Source organism: Triticum aestivum, chromosome 7A (assembly GCF_018294505.1).
Source record: "Triticum aestivum cultivar Chinese Spring chromosome 7A, IWGSC CS RefSeq v2.1, whole genome shotgun sequence".
NCBI lineage: Eukaryota > Viridiplantae > Streptophyta > Magnoliopsida > Poales > Poaceae > Triticum > Triticum aestivum.
Window position 1 is genome coordinate 190,025,544 of NC_057812.1, and position 25,746 is coordinate 190,051,289.

The 25,746-nt window shown below is 47.9% G+C and overlaps 2 protein-coding genes and 1 pseudogene across 2 annotated transcripts; 2 read left to right on the forward strand and 1 right to left on the reverse strand.

Annotated features, from left to right (window-relative positions):
- The first annotated feature begins 929 nt into the window (after positions 1–929).
- On the forward strand, positions 930–10,303 carry LOC123150310 (uncharacterized). The gene is made up of 3 exons (XM_044570166.1): positions 930–9,289; positions 9,370–9,736; positions 9,852–10,303. The coding sequence occupies exon 1, from the start codon at positions 2,851–2,853 to the stop codon at positions 5,701–5,703; it is 2,853 nt and encodes a 950-aa protein (XP_044426101.1). The 5' UTR covers positions 930–2,850; the 3' UTR covers positions 5,704–9,289; positions 9,370–9,736; positions 9,852–10,303.
- LOC123150311 (uncharacterized) lies at positions 9,001–24,661 on the reverse strand. Its single transcript, XM_044570168.1, has 2 exons — positions 23,959–24,661; positions 9,001–9,233 (listed from the first exon to the last, which is right to left on the reverse strand). The coding sequence occupies exons 1-2, from the start codon at positions 24,116–24,118 to the stop codon at positions 9,001–9,003; spliced, it is 393 nt and encodes a 130-aa protein (XP_044426103.1). The 5' UTR covers positions 24,119–24,661.
- On the forward strand, positions 12,442–16,246 carry LOC123150309 (uncharacterized; annotated as a pseudogene).
- Positions 24,662–25,746: the final 1,085 nt, after the last annotated feature.

A 25,746-nucleotide genomic window follows, 5' to 3' on the forward strand; every position in this document is an offset into this window, starting at 1 on the left:
CACGCCTGAATCGCTGTTCACTGTTTTTTGCATGAATCTTGATACGAAAAGGTGAATTTGATGTGCCACGTAAGACGGAGTTGGTGTGTGAGCGTTGAAGAGTTTGCCCACACGCCCGCACCATGCTGTTTGCCAGCTGCGCTGTGTGGCCGAACTAGTTTATGTCCACACAGCCATCACCTAGTTTATGTGCGTGTGAGCGAACTGCTTTTCGTCCACATGATACTCCTACGTTGTGGATGACAACTGCAGTTACGCGAATGTGGCAATTAGGTAAATACACATGGGAACTGTGATCCTTTGCTAGATGGCAACTGCAGTTGCGTGTATGTGGCAATCAGATAAACACACATGGCAACTGTGATTAACAATACATGACAACTATAATTGGACCACACGTGGCAACTAGGTAAACACACATGGCAACTACTGTTTGACTATATGTTGCAAGTAGTTAATCACACACGGCAACTACGGTTTGATTACACGCGACAACTATCAGAAATTAGACATGGCAACTATAGTTAATCAAAACAGATAGAGTTGTCATGCTTTTACAACTACACTTGCCATCTCGAATAATTACATCTGCTAATCAGGATGACAACTAAATTGTCATCCCGCGAGGTACCTAACGCAGTTGCACCAGGACGTGTGGGCATTTTTGCTTTGTGCCACACACGCGAGATGAAGATGAGTAGTACTTGTTGAGTGTGTGGCACGAAGTAGCCGTGCCCACACATATGGACAATTCTAATGTCTATCCACGCACAGTCCGTGTGGGCTGCCTTCTACTCACACCATACATGGTATATGAATACATGTCAAATATACCACGTATATGACAGTTATCGGCGTCCCCACTATCCACCGTTCGGGGACGGTGTGTCCAATTTGATACTCGGCGTTGGGTTTGATGCACACCTATCCCCACTGTCCAGCAAGCCCGGCTCACGGAGCCCCTCTTCTTGCATCACACGTTGCCTGGCTGACTGCCGGGTGTCGCACCACTCGATGAACGTCATCGGAGCCAAAGGCATGACATCGACCTCGATGACGTATTCCACCTCAACTCGATCGGCGACGACACGCACATGACGTCTCTAGGAGTTCTCTCGCTGGTGGCCCAGCTGATCGCGCTGACCGACACCAGCGCAACCGCAGCATGTTTCCCACCGGCGACGCTGCCGCTGGGTCGCCTCGGCGCAGGAGGTGGCCGGCTTGCGACGGAGTGGCTTGGTGGGCGCACGCTGCAGCTTGCGAGGAGCGCGCGGCAGGTGCTCGACGAAATGCCCCGGCAGCTTAGCCCGACAGGTGCTCGACGAAATGCGCCGGCAGCATCGCCCGGCAGGTGTTCGAGGTAATAACGCTCCAGTGTCCTGCAAAATGGCTATTGGGTGACCTTCCTGGCCAGCTCGCGGCGGCCGTGAACGCCTGCCGCTCGGCCCAGCTGCACTGCTGCTGCAGTACCCGAGGCGCCCGCTACTACAGTAAAAGGTACGCATGCGCCCACCTGCTTGCTCTTATCTTCTTGCGTTTCCATTGCACTTGCGCTGTGATGGGTACTTTAGTTATCAATGTGCAAAAGTTCAGAAAAAGATCACTCCCTCTCCTCTGTGTGAAACTAGTGGGAAATGGGATTGCATTATCTTAGGCGGTTGGCGTTAGGACCGAGGGACAGGCACGAAGACTTGGGCATTGGCAAGTCTTCGGTGAGAGGATGCTATCTGGTGGCAGCTTGTTGTCTTGTCGTCCTGGCTGGACTTAAAAACATGCCGATCTCTGTTCATGTGGCAACCTGGTACTTGAATGGCATTATACTGTATTAGCTTGCCATGCACGTGGCACTTAAATAAAGTAAATCTAGCACGATTCTCGCTGGATACTACACAAGCACAGGCACAGGTACAGTCACAGAGCACCCCAACAAACCTCTGCGCAGTAGTATTAAGAAAACTAGAAGAGCCAAGTCTCAGGTTCAATGTTCACACACACTTCACACACCTGTTGTAGCCCTGAAATTGAAATAGTGATAGATAAACCTTCAGGCATCACAATCCAAGAATTGCAAAACTTTTCGTATATTCTCGAGGTTCATTTAGTTATAAGATGAGGAAGATAGATAGAAAGGGCAAAAGGAAAGAGCTAGGATAGGAGTTTAAAGGGAACAAATGACTGATCCTCTTGCAAAGCAACATACTAGCACTATATTCAGATGGAAATACATGAGATGTCTGACAGGCTTTGGAACACTGTCTTGGATGTTTGTGCAAGTTGTACTACAGTATCATGGCTTGACAGGAGTACTATACTAATACAAGAAGGGAGTATATCCTATTGCAATTTGGTAGACATGGATTTAGTAAATACTAGTATGCTATAATCTGATTAGGCTGAACCCAGCGCATATTTTGCCCACATAAGTTTGTGCTGCTCCAAATTAGGTAGGAATGTACTATCTCCGTCTTAAAATGTAAGCTGTTTCTTTAGGCTATGTAATCTGATTATCTGAACCAAGCACATATTTTGCCCACGTAAGTTTATGCTGCTCCAAGTTTGGTAGGAGTGTAGTAAATATGCTGCATGAAGCTAGGACTCACCAGGAGGAGTAGACTGCAGAAAAGGACTGCTGCGCTTTTATGGCTACAACGGCGAAGCTTCGGCCATTTGAAACGGTCCACGGTTTTCTCCATGGGATATTATTGGTGGGCTGGGACTGCGATGTGGCTTTGAAGTTTACTCAGCAGAGACTAAGACCAGCGACGTTTACTAGTTCATCTCAGTCTTGCAAACCCACATACGCTACAATCTTTAGAGAGGAGCTAGAGATTTTCAAGGAATCTCGGAGCCATGGAGGATTCCGGAGGGCAGAATGGCAATGCCCATGCCCCTGCAGCTGCAGGCAACACCTCCGACGAGCCGCTGCAGCAGCAGCCAACTGGCGCCGACGAGGAGGAGCTCCTGTGGAAGCTGCGGAAGTACCTGGTGCTGATGGCCATCCTCGTGGCGGCCATCACGTTCCAGGCGGGGCTGGCCCCGCCGGGCGGCTTCTGGCAGGACAACGACGAGCACGGCCACGTCGCCAGTGACATCGTGATGAGGTCCAGCTACCCCAGGCGGTACCTTGTCTTCTTCTACTTCAACACCACGGCGTTCGGGGCCTCGCTCATGGTGCTCATACTGCTCCTGCTGAGGGAGCTGACCCACAAGGCGGTCTGGCTCCGCGCGCTCCAGTTCGCCATGATTCTTGGCTTGCTGGGGCTCATGGGGGCCTACGCCGCTGGGAGCTACAGGGAGGTGAAGACCTCTGTTTACATCTGGGTGTTACTTGTCGGCATATTCGCGTATGTCACACTTCATGTGGTATTCTTCAAGCATCTGGCACCTAAGAAGCTGCAAGTTTTATTATCCGGTATTAGTGAAAGTTGGAAGGAAACTCTGAGGCACATTTTCATGCCATCAAAAACAGACATTGCAACAGATGTGCAAGAGGCGCCAGTCCAGATGGAAGAAGTAGTAGACCTTGAAAGAAGTCGCAGCTTGGTTCTTGATCTTGCAGAAGAAGAGAAGAGAAAAATTGCAGAAGAGGCTGCAAAGGAGAGAGAGGAAAGGGAAAATCTTGAAAGAAATCGCAGCTCCTTACTGGTTCTTGCCACATTGGTAGCAACAGTGACATATGTCGCAGGGCTAACCCCTCCAGGTGGCTTCTGGTCTGATGGTGACAGTAACCACATTGCTGGTGCTCCGGTGCTCCGAGACCATTATCCACGTCGATTCAAGGCGTTCTTAATCTGCAATGCCACTGCTTTTGCTGGATCCCTTGTCATCATCATCATGGTCCTCAGTCAAACAGCGATGGATTATGTTGTTAAGTCAAATGCTCTGCGGTTGTGTGTGATAGTTAGTCTCTTTGGGCTTATGGGGGCATATGCTGCTGGAAGTTGCAGGGAGGTACATACATCTATCTATGTCTTTGCCCTTGTTGCTGCAGTCTTGCTCTACCTCATCATTCAGTGTATTGAACTTGCTTTGTCTAAGTTGGCATGTATTGCAAACACCATCACACGTGTGAAAGAGAGAAATAAAGAAATGGTTCAGAAGGTGAGGGATTTCATCAAGGCCTTGTTGGAACCTGACATGCAAGATCAATCAAACAACGGCACCCCAGGCACTGATGTTAAGAATGATTTCCAGAAGTTGCGCACATACCTTCTATTGCTTGGCATCCTTGCTGCCACAGTCACCTTCCAAGCTGGGATGAATCCACCAGGAGGCTTCTGGACAGATAACAGTGATGGGCATATTGCTGGTGATCCAATTTTGGAGGCCATCAGTCCCAAGCGCTACAAGATATTCTTCTATTGCAATGCCACAGCATTTGTAGCCTCTTTGGCCATCATCATCATACTCCAGAGCCAGTTGATTACCATTCATGCCATGAGGCGTCATGTACTGCAAACAGCGATGACACTGGTGCTCTTTGGTCTTATGGGAGCCTACGTTGCTGGAAGCAGCAGGAAGTTCTCAACATCCATTTATGTGTTCATCCTAGTCCTCCTGGTTTTCGCCTATGTTGTACTTCATACTCTATATGTACCTCCCATTATCAAGATATGGTGGGAGAGCATAATAGGGGCTTCTTCTAGACCTGCTGATACTCCAGAAGACAAAGATTTGCGGAAGAGGCGGAAGTTTCTGATATTGCTCGCAATTCTAGCAGCTTCTATCACATACCAAACTGGTATAAGCCCACCAGGTGGCTTTTGGACTGATAATGAAAACGGCCACCGAGCAGGTTACTCGGTGTTTCGTGATGAGTTCCGAGAACGCTATAGGGTGTTCTTCTACTTCAATGCTACTGCTTTCATGGCATCCCTGGCAGTAATTCTGTTGCTTGTTAGCAAGAGGCTATGCGACAAAGGTCTGAAGTGCTATGCGCTGCGTGCATGCGTACTAGCTGATCTGATCAGCCTCATTGGTGCTTTTGCTACTGGAAGCTGCAGAAAAGTGTCAACATCTTTCTATATCATTCTCGTTGTTCTTGCAGTGTTTGTCTATGTCATAATGCAAGTCCTGCTTCTGAAATTTGCAAAAGAAAAGGTGAATTGCTCGCTGCTGGGGCTGATGTTCAAGTTCAAAGCCAAGCCTTCCGAGCACCAAGATTCATTAACGAATCACACGACAAGCACAAGTGATATTGATAGTAAGAGAACGGAGCACAAATGGCGCAAAGATTTGATGCTGATCGGAACTCTTGCAATCACTGTCACATACCAAGCCGGTCTGCTTCCGCCTGGAGGAGTTTGGCCTGATGACAAGGATGGCCATTTTGCAAGTGACCCAATCCTCCATGATACCAACCTAACACGATACAAGGTATTCTTCTATTGCAACGCCACAGCATTCATGGCCTCAATGGTCATGGTCATCCTCCTACTGAACAACACAATAAGCAAGTACAAGAGATCTCTCTTTGCCATGAAAACAGCAATGATCTTGGACTTGCTTGGTTTACTTGGGGCATATGCCGCGGGCAGCTGCAGGAAGTTGAAGACATCTGCATACATTTTTGCACTCGTCATTGCAGTGATCATCTACATCGTCATTCATGTCTTGTTGTCATTTGACAAAGTGGCGCGGTTAGTGAAGGAGAAGGGGGAAAAGTGGGTGCAATGTCTGAAAAGGTGCTTCAGTTGCAACTGATTCAAGCAATCAACCATCTGACGGGGAACCAGGAAAAAGTCCTCTGCATGTGTAAGAGTAGTCTCAGTTGTGACATTTGTTCAGTCTATCATGAGATAGACACAACCTCCAAAGTTGTAATTTGTATTTTATTGTTTCTCAAGGCCATCATTTAGTATTATTTGGTGCATTCTTTGAATGTGAGCAAAAGATGATATAAATGACAACTGTGAGATGTGAAGTAGTTCTTCTTTCTTAGTTGATAATTTGTGGAATGACCTTCTGATGTGGAGAGGAGCAAAACAGTCTGCATCGATACACAATCCTTGGAACAATGCTGAATGAAAGAGAGAAATAGGTGTAATGTTCCAAAGTGAGGATGTCATTTTAGCTAAATAGTCTCTTTGAAAATGAAGCAATTCGGTCGTTTACTGCAGGGCGGTGTCACTAGTATTTTATCGGCACAGTAACACTGATACCTTCATTGGATTCTGAGTTGAGTTGCCCTGTTATTGTGTGTAAATGATGTCCAGGTATGAGAATATTTTGGGTATGCATTATTTCTAGGCACTGTACTTTCTCTGATTTTATAAATAAAATTTCAAGGAGGGGAGGGGGGGTTGGAAGATAGGTGTTCAAGGATGGAGAGACATGAGAATAAATCTTCCTTTTTCCTTGCTAGAGAGGAAGGAGTATTTGGCGGGACTACCAGGGAACTCCCTTCCTGGTTTCTCTGAAGAAATTCCGCCAACCGGGCCCATGAGGCCCTTGTCAGTGTCTGATGAATTTCTCTGTAACACGGCGCATCAACAGCTTGGCGAAGTGCCAGGAGATTGCACAAATAAGACTGCGTCTCAGCTTGCCAAACTAATCGGCATGGGCCATCTGTGGCCCAAACTCAGTGGAATGATTGGGATGAGGACCTGATTTTGGATGGTGCAGAATGCCAGGTTGGACAGTGCATCTGCTTATATGCTCTAAATGATTTTGCTTCAGTGTGGGCATGTCACCAACATTAGAAGCTAGTGAAAGCTAAATATCTAAGTTAAAAGCAAAATATCCATGAATAACAGCCCAGTATAGGACCAAGAATTCATTCATTCAAGGAAGACTAGGATAACAAGATAACAGAACCTCGCATTCCCAGTTTATCTACCACACCAATGAAAGGAACTAGTTTGCATTCCTCGCGTACTAGTGTACCAGGGTAGAACCCCCTGGTAACACAAGTGCCTACGGATCAGGAAAGTGTGCACAAGGTTCATTGTGCAGTTATAACCTATATTAATGCTTTTATTCCCAAAATTGATAAATGATAAGTAATTCGAATGTTTGGTTGGAAATAGGTGGGCCAATATGTTTGAATCACGTGATCTATGCACCGGATGGCCCTAAAGCAAGTAGAGGAATGGTACAGTGAAGTTGATACATTTGGTTCCGTTTTAGGGGTTAGTTTGGTATACCTCATAATGTATAATCTGAATATCTAATAAATGAACACCCATACTATTAATCTTGTAGTTGGAAAATGAGACTTTTTTTTGGACAGTGTGAGACTAAAATATTTTGCCATGTGTGATCTGCAAGCAGATTTTTTGACACACTAAGATTAGACACTGCTATCAACAGTAAGTCCAAGATCAACCAGGCCAACTAAAAAGACAAGAACAAGGGGAAACAGTCTACTTTGTGCAGGATTGAGAAAAAATACTACTGGACAAATTGTGAATGTCAGAATCAGTTTTCTGAAGATGATTTAATCGAAGGGAAAAAAGAAGCTTATAATCAGGGAGAGGATAATAAAAGAAAGGTAAGTTGGAAAATAAATACTCTTACATAATAGCGTAGAAATACCTCACCGAAGGATTCAGACCTGCTTTACTGTTTATGCTGGTCTACTGCAAAGAGATACTTTAACTGAAACAATTACACAAAGCTTTGATTGCAAAAGAAAAAGTTACACAAAGCTGGGAATCCACTAGGAATAACCGAATTGAAATACTATTAGTTTCTTTGTTTCGTTTTATTTTTTTGACAAAAGCATGATCATTTCTTGGTGGCTAAATCCAAAGCTATTTTTAGTATCCTTTTGACTGTTTCTGGCACTAAATTTGTCATTGGATTTGATGACACCGTTTGTTTTCTTCACACCCTCTTAACTTCCGGAGATAATAACAAGGACCAGAACCTGGGCATATTAAGAGTCTGAAGAATGATAAATGAACGTGGCAACCTTCAGGCTTCAAATTCTTAGCTGAGATCTGCATTGGTTCTATGAGCTCATGGTCATGGAGTCCGAGCCACAGCCTGGTGATGGTCATGAACCTCACAATACCACAAGTCAGCAACAAAAACACCAGTGTGATCCCAAACACCGAGTAGTGCTGATGAAGCAGAGCTTCTATGGAACCTGAGGAAGTACTTGATCCTGCTGGCAACTTTATCAGCCACTATCACCTACCCGGCGGGGGGCACAACCGGGTGGTCTCTGGCCAGATAACCAGCAAGGCTACCTTGCCAGTGACGTTGTCATGTTTCTTAGCCGCACCAAGCGGTGCAAGATGTTCTTCTACTGCAACACAACAGCATTCATTACATCACCCATTGTTTGATCCTGCTCCTGGTCAAGGAGCTGAGACGGAATGCAATTTGGCTTCGTTTGCTGCAGTTTGCGCTGCTGCTTGACCTGCTCGAACTTGTGGGGGGCTATGCTGCCATGAACCGCAGGGAGGTGAGAACATCCGTTTATATCTGGGTATTAGTTGTTGGCATCTTCACATATGTCGGACTTCATGTAGTATTCTTCCGCCATCTAGCTCCTGAATGGCTTGGAGAAATATTCAGGGACATCCAGAGGTTCTGGGAGGATTCTATAGCACACCTTTTCAACAGAAGGCACAACATAAAACATGAGCTAGATGCTCCTATCCAAGATGAAAAGGAGGCACTGGAGAAGAATCACGGTTTCTTTCTGGTTGCAGCTACATTGGCAGCAACAAAGACATATACTGCAGGGCTAAGTCCACCAGGCGGCAGATCTTACTAGGATGATAACAAGGGTAGCCACATTGCTGGTGACCTGGTGCTTTGAGACCAATACCCCCTCGGCTTCAATGTGTTTATGTTCTTCAATAAAACTGCCTTTTCTGGATCCTTTGTCGTCATCATCATGCTTCTCAGTAAAACGAGTTCACACTCGAGGGTGGCCCGATCTTCACATCGTAGGATCGAATCGGGAGGGATAACTAGCTGCAAGCAACCGGGATAACTAGCTTCATAGCCTGGTCGCCTTCCACGAGAATGACTAGAACTTTTGACTCACAACTCTAAATGATGTGAAGTTTTTTTGCATTGGAAAGTAAATTTGATGTAGCTTCTGGTGATGTACCCATATGTCCCCGTCTCTCCTCCAAATGGGTGTGGCACAACGAAACACCAAAGGTAAAAACTGGGAGCATCAGCTTCACTTGAAACTTGTTTTGACAACACTTGTTTCTTCGACTTTGTTTCTTCATGCGCTAAGATATTATTTGCTTCCTTTGATATTGCACCTGAAATAACCAACAACAAGGAGATGAAAGCATAGTTGTGTCATCAAGGTTACAAGGTAAACTTAAGTTAGCGTTCACCATGATTTCTCCTTTGATGTTTGCGTGTGTAACAATGGTTGCCATGTCCCCATCTCAGGAGAGCTTCGGCGCCGATGAGGGTCGACGGGCTCGAGCGGACGCAAGAACGACGAGGGCGAGAGGAAGAAGAAAGGTTCGAGCGGGCGCGAGGTAAAAATGGATCTGGGACCCCTGCCATCCTATTTATAGACAGGGTAAATACCCAAGCGTCACGGTCAAGCCCTAGGTGGCACACTAACTTTTTGCTAAGAAGGCACCTCGATTCTCGCGTTGACATGATTTGGCCTAGATTGGGAGTACCAGAAGAGAATGGGCAAAAATAAAAGATAAGTATGAAAGAAGTATTCATAACCGGTGAAAAATGGCCGAGAGGTGGAATAAGAGACGTCTTAGCTCGAAGCATGGGACAAAGCTGACTCTTGCAGGTGATACCCGTATTTTGGTCCTTAATACTTTTAGCTTACTCTTATTTTCAAGGAAAGCTTAGCAGGAATAAATCCAAGCTAACTCGAGGGCTAATGTTGGGGGTATTCCCCACAGGTGAGACCCAGCCAAAGGAAACCCGGCGAAGGATTGGAAGTGTAACCTGGCCTGTGTTGAAACCCGCCAAGATCCAGAAGGCCCACACTGGGTAGCATTGTAAGAGATGCCGACTGGTCCATGGGCTTGTAAGGAAAACCCGACCTAGGGTAGCCGGCTTATGACAAATCCCAAGCCAGAAGGAGTTCTCTGAACTTGGAAGACAAAGAAGATCTACAAGATTTAGAATAGGACTCTGATTATGGGTACAACCCGGAATCCACTGTAAGCTAGGGACCCGACCTATTATATAAAGGGGGTTTCTGGGACGTCCAAAGGGACAGACAAGTTAGAATCTCTCGAAAACTAGGTAGCAAGATACTAGCACCCTTATAATTGAGATTATCATCATCAATAGCAATCAAGCACGAGTAGACTTTTACCTCCGCCGTGAGGGGCCGAACCTGGATAAACTCGTGTCTTTCGGTTCCGATCAACCCCGTCCAAACTTACACCTAGCAGCAATGTCCTCACAACTTAGTTCTCCTATGAAGACATTTGCCGTGACAAAACCACGACACATGCTCCACTGTCAGGTCATCAGTGTCAGGTCATCTACTGCTAGGTGATAGAGGCAAGTGGAATGCCTCAACCGACCATTATTTGTATAACAACACACATATTTTTACCAACCAAATGTGGTACCCCAGGCCTATAAGGGGAGGGCCAAGGTCGAAAGAGGGAGAAGCAGGTTAGCACCCGCAACACTACCAGCAACCACCATTGAGCAGAAGACTAGTAGCTAAGAAGAAGAGTAGAGATAGGAGTGTTCGGGCACTCTACCTAGTACCGGGACCAATATTGGTCTCACCCAGACCACCGCCTTTGTAACACCGGAGCACTTGTATTCCTTAGATTATATCAATACCAACACGACGTAGGTTTTTACACTAACATGGCGAACTGGGCCTTACAAAATCCCCTGTGTCCTTACTTTCTCATGTGCCTTTGATAGCGGATTGACTAGGCGTTTAGCCCCTGGTAGAACTCACAAATATCCTTGATCCCTGGTGTCCGGAGAACACACTCCGACACATGTGCCTCCACTCCCTCCGCCATGAGCAAGAACAAGAGTTTGCACATATAGAAGCGCCAAGGAAAAAACGTTTAAGGGAATGTTGGTCCTCATCAACGACCAACTCTACAAGATCAGACTGGTCAAGTTCGAGCGAGTCGCTCGTGCCCTTGCCAACAAGGGTAAGGGCTGGAGCGTGCGGGTCGAAGTCCGCGCCCGACCGTCACCGCCCGTTGGACGCGGTCGATTGTCTGCGCGAGACGGAGCGGTTGCGTCACGATCGATCAGGGCTGCCGCGACTCCTGAGAGGTTTTTCGCCACTAGAAGGACGATGATGATGGATTGGCCGGTGATGGAGGTGTTGATGGCCTCGGAGCCCATCCCGCGAGGTCACTGTCTGGTACCTCGCTTAGTTTAATTTTGGTTCAAATTTCGTTCAGTGCTTGAACTTCGTTAAGTTTTGTCCTTTTGGTTATAAATATATCAAAATTTAATAAATATTAATTTCATCCATTCTTGTGAAAGATTAATTTGAAATGGCGTTTGATGCACCGGGTTGGATAGCCGCGCCAATCCTTTGCACGGACGTGTCCGTGGACGTTTGATGTGTCCGTCTTCGATTTGATGCTTGGAGTTGCCTTTACAGGTGGTCCCCACTGTCCAGCAAGCCCCACACAGCCCCTCTTCTTGCATCACGCGTTGTCTGGCTGACTGCAGGGTCTCGCATCACTCGATGAACGTCATCGGTGACATCGACCTCAGTGACACAAGACGGCTCCGGGAGTTCTCTCGCTGATGGTCCAGCTGATCGCGCTGCCCGACACCAGCGCAACCACAGCATGTTTCCAACCGGCGACGCTGCCGCCGGGACGCCTCGATGCAGGAGGCGGCCAGCTTGCGACGGAGTGGCTGGGTGCAGCTTGCGAGGAGCGCGCGGCAGGTGCTCGACGAAATGCGCCGGCTGCATAGCCCGGCAGGTGCTCGAGGGTAGCGCGTGCAAGAAAATCCCAATGGACCCGGTGCACGCCTGCCGCCCGGCCCGGCCCGGCCCGCTGCTGCAGTGCCCGAGGCGCCTGCTACTGTAGCAGGTATGCATGTGCACGCTCCTTGCTCTTATCCTCTTGCGTTTCATTGCACTCGCGCTGTATGATGGGGCTGCTTGGGCATGGGTATTTTCTACACTTTTTTCGAGGCAACGAACGTGGGTATTTCAGTTATCAATGTGCAAAAGTTCAGAAAAAGGTCACTCCCTCCTCTGCTTGCCGTGTGAAACTATTGGGAAATGGATTTGCATAGTCTTAAGGGGTTGGTGATAGGACCCAGGGGACAGGCACGCAGACTTGGGCATTGGCAGCCCAGTCTTCGGTCCGAGGATGCATACATCTGGTCGCAGCTTGTTGTCTTGTCGTCCTGGCCGGACTTAGAAACATGCCGACCTCTGTCCCTGTGGCAACCTGGTACTTGAATGGCATTATATATTAGCTTGCACTTAATAAATAAAGTAAATCTAGCACGATTCTCGCTGGATACTCACAGGCATAGGCACAGTCACAGTCACGGAGTATCATACAGTATAATATACTCCAGTATTCAGATGGAAAGGCATGAAGGATGTCGACATGCTTTCTTGAATGTTTGTGCAAGTTGTATCATGGATTGCGAATAATACAAGGTATCCTATTGCTATTCGGTAGGCATGCATGGATGTTGTAAATATGCTGTAATATGAGATTATCTGAACCCAGCACACATTTTGCCCACATAAGTAAGTTTGTGCTGCTCCAAATTATAGGTAGGAGTGTAGTCAATAGCTGCATGAAGCTAGAACTCACTAGGAGTAGACTGCAGAAAAGGACTGCTGCGCTTTTTATGGCCACAACGGCGAAGATTCAGCTATTTGAACGGTCCACGTATTTGTCCATGGGATATTATTGGTGGGCTGGGACTGCGATGTGGCTTTGAAGTTTAGTTCTTTATCTTGTCCACTCCCCCCCACCCCCTGTGCAGTGACACTGTGGAACTCTTAGAGACCAAGACCAGCGCCGGGTAGTTCACCTCAGTCTTGCAAACCCACATACGCTACAATCTTTAGAGAGGAGCTAGAGATTTTCAAGGAATCTCAGAGCCATGGAGGATCCCGGAGAGCAGAATGGCAATGCCCATGCCCCTGTAGCTGCCGGCAACACTCTCGACGAGCCGCAGCAGCTGCAGCAAGACGGTGCCGACGAGGCCGAGCCGCAGCAGCTGCAACAAGAGGGCGCCAACGAGGAGGCCGAGCTCCTATGGAAGCTGAGGAAGTACCTGGTGCTGATGGCCATCCTCGTGGCGGCCATCACGTTCCAGGCGGGGCTGGCCCCGCCGGGCGGCTTCTGGCAGCACAACGACGAGCACGGCCACGTCGCCAGCGACATCGTGATGAAGTCCAGCTACCCCAGGCGGTACCTTGCCTTCTTCTACTACAACACCATGGCGTTCGGGGCCTCGCTCCTGGTGCTCATACTGCTCCTGCTGAGGGAGCTGACCCACAAGGCCGCCTGGCTCCGCGCGCTCCAGTTCGCCATGATTCTTGGCTTACTGGGGCTCATGGGGGCCTTCGCCGCTGGGAGCTGCAGGGAGGTGAGGACCTCTGCTTACATCTGGGTGTTACTCCTTGGCATCTCCGCCTATGTCACACTCCATGAGGTGTTCTTCAAGCACCTGGCACCTGAGCGGCTGCGAAAATTTCTATCCGGTGTTAGTAAACGTTGGAAGGGAACTCCGGGGGACATTTTCACGTCATCAAAACCAGATGAGCAAAAGGCTTCAAATGCAGAGAGGGTAGCCGATGAGGGAGTGACTTCAATCCAGATGGAAGAACCTGAAAGAAATGGCAGCTCCGTGCAGGTTCTTGCAGAAGAAGAGAAGAAGAAAAAGGAGAAAGAGGCTGCAGACAGAGAGGAAGATCTTGAAAGAAATCGCAGCTCCTTGCTGGTTCTTGCCACATTGGTAGCAACAGTGACATATGTGGCAGGGCTAACCCCTCCAGGTGGCTTCTGGTCTGATGACAACAAGAACCACATTCCTGGTGATCCGGTGCTGCGAGACCACTATCCACGCCGATTCAAGGCCTTCTTCTATTGCAATGCCACTGCTTTTGCTGGATCACTTGTCATCATCATCATGGTCCTCAGTCAAACAGCAGTGGATCATGTTGTCAAGTCAAATGCTCTGCGGTTGTGTGTGGTAGTCAGTCTATTTGGGCTTATGGGGGCATATGCTGCTGGAAGTTGCAGGGAGGTACATACATCTATCTATGTCTTTGCACTTGTTGGCACAGTCTTGCTCTACCTCATCATCCAGTGTATTGAACCTGCTCTGTCTAAGTTGGCATGTATTGCAAACACCATCACACGTGTGAAAGAGAGAAATAAAGAAATGGTTCGGAAGCTGAGGGATTTCATCACTGACTTGTTAAAATCTCCCATACCAGTACAAGATCAGTCAGACAACAGCACTCCAGGCACTGATGGTAAGGATTTCCAGAAGTTGCGCACATACCTTCTATTACTTGGCATCCTTGCTGCCACAGTCACATTCCAAGCTGGGCTGAATCCACCAGGAGGCTTTTGGACAGATAACAGTGATGGGCATATTGCTGGTGATCCAATTTTGGAGACCATCAGTCCCAAGCGCTACAAGGCATTCTTCTATTGCAATGCCACAGCATTTGTAGCCTCTTTGGCCATCATCATCCTACTCCAGAGCCAGTTGATTACCATTCATGCCATGAAGCGTTATGTACTGCAAACAGCAATGACACTGGTGCTCTTTGGTCTTATGGGAGCCTACGTCGCTGGAAGCAGCAGGAAGTTCTCAACATCCATTTATGTGTTCGTCCTAGTCCTCCTAGTTTTCGCCTATGTTGTACTTCATATTCTATATGAGAGGGCACTAGGGAATACTGGGAGCACAGCAGGGAGTACTGAGAGCACAGCAGGGAATACCGGGAGCACAGTAGGGAATACTGGGGTTTCCATGCCAGAAACCCCCCCAAATCCTAGTTCTTCTGAACCTACTCTTGAAGAAAAAAAAGATTTAACCTCCCAAAATCCTAGTTCTTCTGAACCTACTCCTGAAGAAAAAAAAGATTTGCAGAAGAGGCGCAAGTTTCTGATGTTGCTCGCAATTCTAGCAGCTTCTATCACATACCAAACTGGTATAAGCCCACCAGGTGGCTTTTGGACTAACGGCCACCGAGCAGGTTATCCAGTGTTTCGTGACGAGTTCCGAAACCGCTATAGGGTGTTCTTCTACTTCAATGCTACTGCTTTCATGGCATCCCTGGCAGTAATTCTGTTGCTTGTTAACAAGAGGCTATGCAACAAAGGTCTGAGGTGCCATGCGCTATGTGCATGCGTATTGGTTGATCTGATCAGCCTCATGGGTGCTTTTGCTACGGGAAGCTGCAGAGAAGTGCCAACATCTGGCTATGTCATTCTTGTTGTTCTTGCAGTGTTTGTCTATGTCATAATTCAAGTCCTGGTTCTGACACCAAAAGATAAGTGGAAAGAGTTGCTGCGGCCTTCTAAGAACCAACATTCATCAATGAATCACACGAGAAGTATAGATGATACTGATAGTAAGAGAACAGAGCACAAATGGCGCAAAGATTTGATGCTGATTGGAACTCTTACAGTCACTGTCACATACCAAGCCGGTCTGCTTCCGCCAGGAGGAGTTTGGCCTGATGACCAGGATGGCCATTTTGCAGGTGACCCTATCCTCCATGATACCAACCTAACACGGTACAAGGTATTCTTCTATTGCAACGCCACAGCATTCATGGCCTCAATGGTCATGGTCATCCTCCTGCTGAACAACACAATAAGCAAGCACAAGAGATCTCTCTTTGCCATGAAAACAGCAATGGTCTTGGACTTGCTTGGTTTACTTGGGGCATATGCCGCAGGCAGCTGCAGGAAGTTGAAGACATCTGCGTACATTTTTGCACTTGTCATTGCCGTGATAATCTACATCGTCATTCATGTCTTGTTGTCATTTGACGAAGTGGCAAGGTTAGTGAAGCAGAAGGGGAAAAGGTGGGTGCGATGTCTGAAAAGGTGTTTCTGTTGCAACTGATTCAAGCAATCAACCATCTGACGGGGAACCAGGAAAAAGTCCTCTGCCTGTGTAAGAGTAGTCTCAGTTGTGACATTTGTTCAGTCTATCATGAGATAGACACAACCTCCAAAGTTGTAATTTGTGTTTTATTGTTGCTCAAGGCCATCATGTAGTATTATTTGATGCATTCTTTGAATGTGAGCAAAAGATGATATAAATGACAATTGTGAGATGTGAAGTAGTTCTTTCTTAGTTAACAATTTGTGGAATTACCTTCTGAAGTGAAAATTGTTTGCCTGCACGAATATGCAGATCATATGGTAACCCAGAAATGCAATATGCCAATATTTATTAGTGGTAGAGAATGCTAACTGACAATATCCAAATTTGCAATGACAAAAGAATAAGCATCTCGTGGAGAGGGGCAAAACAGTCTGCATAGATACTCAATCCTTGGAACAATACTGTAAGAGAGATAATAGGAGTAATGTTCCCAAGTGAGGATGTAATTTTAGCTAAATAATCTCTTTGAAAATGACGAAATTAAGTGGATTACTGCAGCGCAGTGTCACTAGCATTTTATCAGCACTGGAACACTGATACCTCCATTGGACTCTTGAGTTGAGTTCTCCTGTTCTTGTGTGTACATGATGTTCAGGTATGAGGTTATTTTGGGTATGCAATATTTCTACATACTGCACTTTCTCTGCTTTTACAAATAAAATTTCAATGGGGGGAGGGGGGTTTGGAAGATACTTGTTCAAGAATGGAGAGACATGGCAGGAATAAACCTTCCTTTCTTTTTTGCAAGAAAGGAAGGAGTAGATCTTTGGCGGGACTACCAGGACCTCCCTGGTTTCTGTGATGAAATTCCATCAACAGGGCCTGTGAGGAAGAGCCCTTGTCAGTGTCTGATGAATTTCTCTGTAACACAGCGCATCAACTGCTTGGTGAAGTGCCAGGAGATTGCACAAATAACACTGCGTCTCAGCTTGCCAAAACTAATCGGCATGGGCCATCTGTGGCCCAAACTCAGTGGAATGATTGGGATGAGGACCTGATTTTGGGAGGTGCAGAATGCCAGGTTGGACAGGGCATCTGCTTAGGCCCTCCACTATGTAGGTCAAAACAGGTGCCAAATTCACTTTTGATGCATTTGGCATCGATGATGCTCAGCTGGTGCCCTCAAAAAAATTCAGGGCATCGGAGCACTTACTTGCTTCGGTGCCAAATTCACTCACGCAATAAAAAAAAGCACTTTTATGGGAGAGGGAGAGGCTGGTGTAGTTGGGTTTATTGATTTGTTTATATATATGTGGGACTGTGTGCACAGCGGTACCAAACTCTCTAACGTTGTGAGAGCAGTGCCAAAAGTTTTTTATATTTGGCATCGATGCGTACATGGCATACTTTTCAGAAGTATGGCACCGGACACATAGTGGAAGGCCTATGCTCTAAATGATTTTGCTTCAGTGTCGGCCTGCCATCAACATTAGAAGCCAGTGAAAGCTAAATGTCCATGAATAACCAAGTTTATTCATTGTGTTCCCAAGCATTTATTCATTCGAGGAAGACCAGGATGACAGAATAATGGAACCTTTATGTGTTCCCATTACTATCTGCCCCAGCAATGAAAGAAACTAGTTTGCATTCCTCGCGTACTAGTGTACCCCATGGTAACACAACCGACTGAGGTTCAGGAGAGTGTGCACAAGGTTCATTGTGCAGTTATAACCTATATTAATGCATTACTGAAAAAGGCTTTCATCTCGCTTTATATATATAAAGCAAACCATCAGAGCCACAAGATTCAACAGAGCCTGGATTTCCGCAAAGATGTCGGGGAAGTTGTTGTTGCACCAACGTCCACCGACCACCTCCTGGAAGCAACTCCTAAGGAATTGCGCGGATACACAAGTGAAGAAGATGTGATTCGAGTCCTCCGCCGTCCCACACAGGGGGCAAAGCCGATCACCAGGGCCATTCCTCTTGAGGACCTCCATCTCTGAAGTTACCCGGCCTCAAATCCATTACCACGGGAAGATCCTAATCTTCAACGGAAGTCTAATAGCCTAGATATCGACCGGTGGCTCAGGGCCCAGAGTAGTCGCAATGGCCTGGTATAGCGATTTGGCAGAGAATCGGCCCGAAGACTCCAGATGCCAGGAGATGAGATCGCTCGACTGATCCACGTCAGGCGACTGGAGGGTGATGCACTCAAGGATCTCATGCCAGGCGGCATGCTCCAGAGGCCCAACTGGCCGCCGGAACGCGAGGCGCCCTAAGTCAATAAGGGCCACCTCGATGGAGATCCTAGGTTCCACCGCGATGGAGAACAAGTCCAGGAATCATGTGGTGAAGGGGCGATCCCCACCCCACTTGTCGAACCAGAACAAGGTCGATGCATCGGACACCACCGAGATGGAGGTCCCGATGCGGAGAACCGAAAGCAGCTGTATGATGGACTGCAAGAACTGTGAGCCGCCAGACCACTGACAGAAGGCAAGCAGTTGTCCTTAGGGATATTTTCTCCTGATGATGTCTAGCCAAAGGCCGCCCTCCCCATTTGCAATTCGCCACAACCAACAAGTCAGCAGGGCGATGTTCATGCGTTTGGACGACATGATCCCGAGCCCGCCTTGGTCGTTGGGTTTCCAAATATTGTTAGGGAACGTAGTATTTCAAAAATTTACCTACGATCACGCAAGATCTATCTAGGAGAAGCATAGCAACGAACGGGGAGAGTGTGTCTACGTACCCTCGTAGACCGAAAGCGGAAGCGTTTAGTAACGCAGTTGATGTAGTCGAATGTCTTCACGATCCAACCGATCCAAGCACCGAATGTACGACACCTCCGCGTTCAGCACACGTTCAGCTCGATGACGTCACTCGAACTCTTGATCCAGTTGAGGCCGAGGGAGAGTTCCGTCAGCACGTAGGTGTGGCGACGGTGATGATGAAGTTACCGGCGCAGGGCTTGGCCTAAGCACTACGACAATATGACCGAGGTGTGTAACTATGGAGGGGGCACCGCACACGGCTAATAGATTGTCTGTTGTGCCTTTGGGGTGCCCCCTTGCCCCCGTATATAAAGGAGGGGAGGAGGAGGCCGGCCAACAAGGGGCGCGCCAGGGAGACGGGAGTCCTACTAGGACTTCAGTCCTAGTAGGATTCGGCCCCACCATTTTTTCCTTCTACCGGAGGGGGAAAAAAGGGGAAGGAGAGGAAGTAGGAGAAGGAAAGGGGGGTGGCGCCCCCTTCCCAAGTCCAATTCGGCCTCCTCCCTTATGAGGGCGCACCAGCCCCTTGTGGGCTGGTTAGCCTCCCTCCTATGGCCCATAAGGCCCATATCTTTTCCCGAGAGGTTCCGGTAACCTCCCGGTACTCCGGAAAAATGCCCGTATCACTCGGAACCATTCCGATGTCCGAATGCAACCTTTCAATATATGAATCTTTACGTCTCGACCATTTCGAGACTCCTAGTTATGTTCGTGATCTCATCCGGGACTCCGAACAAACTTCGGTCATCAAATCACATAACTCATAATACAAATCGTCATCGAACGTTAAGCATGCAGACCCTACGGGTTCAAGAACTATGTAGACATGACCGAGACACATCTCCGGTCAATAACCAATAGCGAAACCTGGATGCTCATATTGGCTCCTACATATTCTATGAAGATCTTTATCGGTCAAACCGCATAACAACATACGTTGTTCCCTTTGTCATCGGTATGTTACTTGCCCGGGATTCGATCGTCGGTATCATCATACCTAGTTCAATCTCGTTACCGGCAAGTCACTTTACTCGTTCCATAATGCATCATCCCGTGACTAACTCATTAATCACATTGCTTGCAAGGATTATAGTGATGTGCATTACCGAGAGGGCCCAGAGATACCTCCCCGATACACGGAGTGACAAATCCTAATCTCGATCTATGCCAACCCAACAAACACCTTCGGAGACATCTGCTACGTTGCACGGATACTTGGATATGTATCGGATACGCGATACGGGGATACGCCCTATACGCCAATTTTCTGAAAACATGGATACGGGGATACATTTATATATAGGTATTACATATATTAATTATGAAAAAGATTGAAAACAAAATAGAGCTTCTAGGTCAAAACTTGCCTCAATAGGATTATTCCCTTTGTTTTCTTGCACTTGGTCCACTTTCATTAATTGGTAGTGGGATTTTCCTGGGTTTGTTGTTCCAATCAGTGCATTGACTTTCTCTTGCTCACCTTTCAATTGAACAAGAACATTGCCAGTCATGTTTTGGCATGAACTCACACCTATGTTAGGTATCTTCAAAAGGTGTGCCTTTACTATTGAGGGGATTTCACGTCAAACGAGGGGTTTCGGGTATCCAAAAAGTATCACAGAAGTATCCTAGAAGTATCAAACATTATTTTCTTTTTTTAAAATCAAAAAATCAAGGGATAGAAGGGGAGCCTTGGCGCAGTGGTAAAGCTGCTGCCTTGTGACCATGAGGTCATGGGTTCAAGTCCTGGAAACAGCCTCTTACAGAAATGTAGGGAAAGGCTGCGTACTATAGACCCAAAGTGGTCGGACCCTTCCCTGGACCCTGCGCAAGCGGGAGCTACATGCACCAGGTTGCCCTTTTTTTTAAAAAAATCAAGGGATACTTACGGGATACGTATCGGGCCGTATCGAGGCAGTATCCGAGTATCGGGGCAGTATCCGGCTAGATACGCGCGCTTTCTGAAGTATCCGCTCAACGTAGGACATCTGTAGAGCATCTTTATAATCACCCAGTTACGTTGTGACATTTGATAGCACACAAGGTGTTCCTCTGGTATTCGGGAGTTGCATAATCTCATAGTCAGAGAAACATGTATAAGTCATGATGAAAGCAATAGCAATAAAACTAAACAATCATTATGCTAAGCTAACGGATGGGTCTTGTCCATCACATCGTTCTCTAATGATGAGATCCCATTCATCAAATGACAACACATGTCTATAGTCAAAAAACATAACCATCTTTGATTAACGAGCTAGTCAAGTAGAAGCATACTAGGGACACTCTGTTTTGTCTATGTATTCACACATGTACTAAGTTTCCAATTAATACAATTCTAGCATGAATAATAAACATTTATCATGATATAAGGAAATATAAATAACAACTTTATTATTGCCTCTAGGGCATATTTCCTTCAAATATCGGGCCAGCAAACCATATGGTATTTTTGCTTATCGCCCTCCCCAGCCCAGAAGAATCTCGCTTCATACTTGGCGATCTCATGATGGAGGGTCTCATGGAGGCCATAGAAGCTCATGATGTACAAGAGCAGGCTAGAAAGTGAGGAGTTGATGAGCACTGTCCGAGTTGCCTTGGACAGCATATGCCCCGCCAAGGTTCGACACGGTGTTGGAGCTTAGTCATAGCCGGTCGTAGGTCCACCATGGAGAGTCGAGAGTCACTAATGGGTATCCCCAGGTAGGACGTAGGGAAGGAACCCAACTGACAATTAAGTTGGTCGACAATGCTCTGACGCTCGGCAGGTGAGTAGCCCATAACCATCACCTCGCTCTTGTCGAAGTTGATCATGAGACCCGACATCTTTTGAAAGCAAAGGAGGAGGAATTTCAAATTTGTGATGTCGGCCGCGGAGCCTTCCACCATGATAATGGTGTCATTGGTGTATTGCAGGAGGGAGACCCCACCCCTCCCACAAGGTGCGGAACCACACCGCGGATGTGACCCACGGTTTTGGCCTTGTCTAGAATGGTAGCGAGAGCATCGACCACCATATTGAACAGAAAGGGGAAGAAGGGGTTGTCTTGTCTAACCCCACATAGGGTGGGGAAGAAGGGGCCGATCTCGTTAATGTTGATCGTGGTCCGCCCGCAGGAGACCATCTGCATGACACGGGTGACCCAACGATCATCGAAGCCCTTACGGAGTAAAACTTCCCGAAGGAAGGGCCAGTGCACCGTGTCATAGGCTTTATATGAAAATCAATCTTCAAGAAGATTGCTTTCTAATGTCTGGCGTGGACCTCATGAAGGACTTCATGGAAGACCAAGACCCCATCTAGGATATATCGGCCTTGGATGAAGGCTGACTGATTTGGATGGGTGATGTGCTCAGCAAGTGAGGTCACCCTATTGGCGTACCCCTTCGCCAGAATGTGGAAGATCACAATGATCACCGTGATCGGGCGAAACTGGCGGATGCCCGAGACCCCTGGCGCCTTGGGGATGAGAGTGATGATCCCGTAGTTAAGTCGGGACAGGTCTATGGAGCCCACGTAGAACTCCTCGAAGAGCGCCATCACTTCATGCTTGATGATGTTCCAGAATGTTTGGAAGAACTTTATAGGTAGGCCATCGGGTCCCAGGGCGGATGCCGGATTCATGCCCTTAATGGCCATCAGAACCTCCGCGTCGGAAAAAGGTGTTGTGAGGGCATCATTCTCGGTTGCCGAGACACGCTGATGCTCGGCCAAAACGTCTGGGGCCAGACCCCCCCCCCCTAGGGGAGGAGAAGAGGGCTTTATAAAAGCCATCGACGTGAGTGCGAATCTCCGCCGGACGTTGGAGGAGGTTATCACTGTCCCATAGGAGAGGGATGATGTTACGACTTCTCCGGCCATTGGCAATGGCTTGGAGGTATGCCGTATTAGCATCGCCCTTGAGGACACATCTCTGGGTACCTCGTTGGCTCCAGCATGCCTCCTCATCAGTGTAAATGACCGTAAGCTGGTCCTCAAGGTCATACCGGAACAACCATTTGTCGGAGGACAAGCCCGAGGAGTTTGCCCGGAGGTCTAATGTCTGGATGGATGCGAGAAGAGCTTTCTTACATTTCCCTCAAATTCCGGCTGAGGTTGTCACCCCCAACCCTTCACAGCAGAAAGGGGCCGGTGAGGGGTTACATGGGCCGCAATCCACCAATCGCGGACGGCCTCGACGAACCCTTGTTGGTTAAGCCAGAAGGTCTCGAAGCGGAACCGGGAGGGGTGGTGGAGGTGGCCACTCACTCTCCAAAGATAGGAGAAGCGGAACGTGGTCAAAACCGATTCAGGTGATGGCCCGTAGGGAGGCTAGGAGGCACCAAAGCTCCCACTCCGGAGACAAGAAAACGCGATCGATGACGGACCGCGTCGGGTCAGCTTGGCGGTTGGTCCAGGTGAACCTGGCACCAACCCTATCTAATTCTCGGAGACCGAGATCAGCAATGTAGTCGTTGCAACAACTGCATCCGTGGGTAGTTGACTAAATGATTGCTCTTATCCTCAACCGAGCGAATCAAGTTGAAGTTGACCCGGAAGCCGAAACTTTCCTCGTAAGCTCGTCGAGGAAGGTCTCGGAACACGGTGGTCGGCGGGGCCGTAGATTATGACAATTTCCAATTTGAAGTTGGGGGCCCTCTCGAAGATCTCCATGCTGCCCACCTCGAAGATGACATCCTTTATGCCTAAAAGGATGCCACCCGAATGGCCAGTGGTCCAACTAGAAGGGAGCTAGTGTCAGGAAAATAGGTCGGTGCTTAACCATTCTAGTTCCAGAAGAACAAAATCCAAACACATGGTTTTTTGGATGGCCACGATGTCGATCCTCTCGTCACGCATGTACTCGATGAGATGGCGGCGTCGGCCATCTTGGCCAAAACCGCGAATGTTCCAGAAGAAAGTCTGCATCAAGGAGCCATCGGGGGACTGCTTGACCCCAGGATGAGGGAGACACTTTGCGCGCGCAAGGCAGTAGTGCCGGAGCGGGTTCGGCCACGGATCTCCACCACCTCCGTCGAGGTCAACCCGACTACGAGGTTTATCAGGGGGTTGGATGTCTCTGTGTTGGAGGCGCTAAGAAGGCGAGCCCGAGTCTCAGCTAATGGCCTAGCGGAGCTGACTCGAGAGCAGAAAATGAGCAATTTGATGAACTTGCAGTGATGTCTGGGGTACCTGTCTCGAGGTTCTGGACGGCCTCTTGGATCTCCGCCCGCTCGGGGATGGACGGTGCCGAACTGTCCACCGGTCTCGCCATGTAAGTCGAGCGCTGCGACGAGAGGCGGTCACCGGTGTCGAGGCAGACCTGATCTGCCTGGAGTAGGCCGCAGTCCATGGTGGGTGGGGATGGAAGGCCACCAGAGTGGTCACCTCCACGGCCGCCACCACAGACACAACCGTCGGGGAAGCAGGGGCCACCTCAGGCAGGAAACTAGCGAGGTAGGTAGCCAGGGGAAGCAGAGGTACGGGATGACTCGGGCGAGGCTGCGTGGGCGCGGGGCCTCCTGGACAGGGACCTCAGCAGCAGGGGCCGGTGGCTAGGTGACCTGGGCGTACTGCCCCGGGAGCCGGCTTGAGGATGCCGCGACAATCACGGCAGGGCCGGCGCGCCCAGGAGGCCGAGCGTGCGAGCCTGCAGGGCCGGAGGAGCGGGTCCGAAAATTGATAAATGACAAGTGATTCGAATTTTTGGTTGGAAATAGCTAACTATATATTCGAATCACGCGATCTATGCATCGGATGGCCCTAAAGCAAGTAGAGGAGTGGTATAGTTAAGTTAATACATTTGGTTCCGTTTTAGGGATTAGTTTTGTATACCTCATAGTATAACTGAATATCTGATAAAAGTACACCCATACTATTAATCTTGTAGTTACAAAATGAGACTAAAATATTTTGCCATGTGTGATCTGCAAGCAGATTTCTGACACACTAAGATTAGACACTGCTATCAACAATAAGGCCAAGACCAACCAGGTCAACTAAAAAGACAAGAACAAGGGGAAACGGTCTAGTTTGTGCAGGATTGAGAAAAAACATACTGCTAGACAAATTGCGAATTCCACAGATTATTACATAATAGCATAGAAATACCTCACCGCAGGATTTAGACCTGATTTACTGTTTATGCTGGTCTACTGCAAAGAGATACTTTACCTGAAACAGTTACACAAAGCTTTGATTGCAAAAGAAAAAGTTACACAAAACTGGGAATCGACTAGGAATAACCGAATGGAAACACTGTTAGTTTCTTTGCTTTGTTTTATTTTTTCGATGAAAAGCACAATCATTTCTTAGTGGCTAAATCCAAAGCTATTTTCTACTATCCTTTTGACAGTTTCTGGCGGTAAATTTGTCATTGGATTTGATGTCACCGTTTGTTTTCTTCACACCCTCTTAACTTCTGGAGATAATAACAAGGAACAGAACCTCAGCATATTAAGAGTCCGAAGAACGAAAAATGAACGCAGCAATCTTCAGGATTCAGATTCTTAGCTGAGATTTGCATTGGTTCTATGAGCTAATGGTCATGGAGTCCGAGCCACAGCCTGGTAATGGTCATGAACCTCACAATACCACAAGTCAGCAACAAAAACTCCAGTGTGATGACCAAACACCGAGTAGTGCTGATGAAGCAGAGCTTCTATGGAACCTGAGAAAGTACTTAATCCTGCTGGCAACTTTATCAGCCACTATCACCTACCAGGCGGGGCTGGCACAACCGGGTGGTCTCTGGCCAGATAACCAGCAAGGCTACCTTGCCAGTGACGTTGTCATGTTTCTTAGCCGCACCAAGCGGTACAGGATGTTCTTCTACTGCAACACAACAGCATTCATTACATCACTCATTGTTCTGATCCTGCTCCTGGTCAGGGAGCTGAGACGGAATGCAATTTGGCTCCGTTCGCTGCAGTTTGCGCTGCTGCTTGACCTGCTCGGACTTGTGGGGGCCTATGCTGCCGG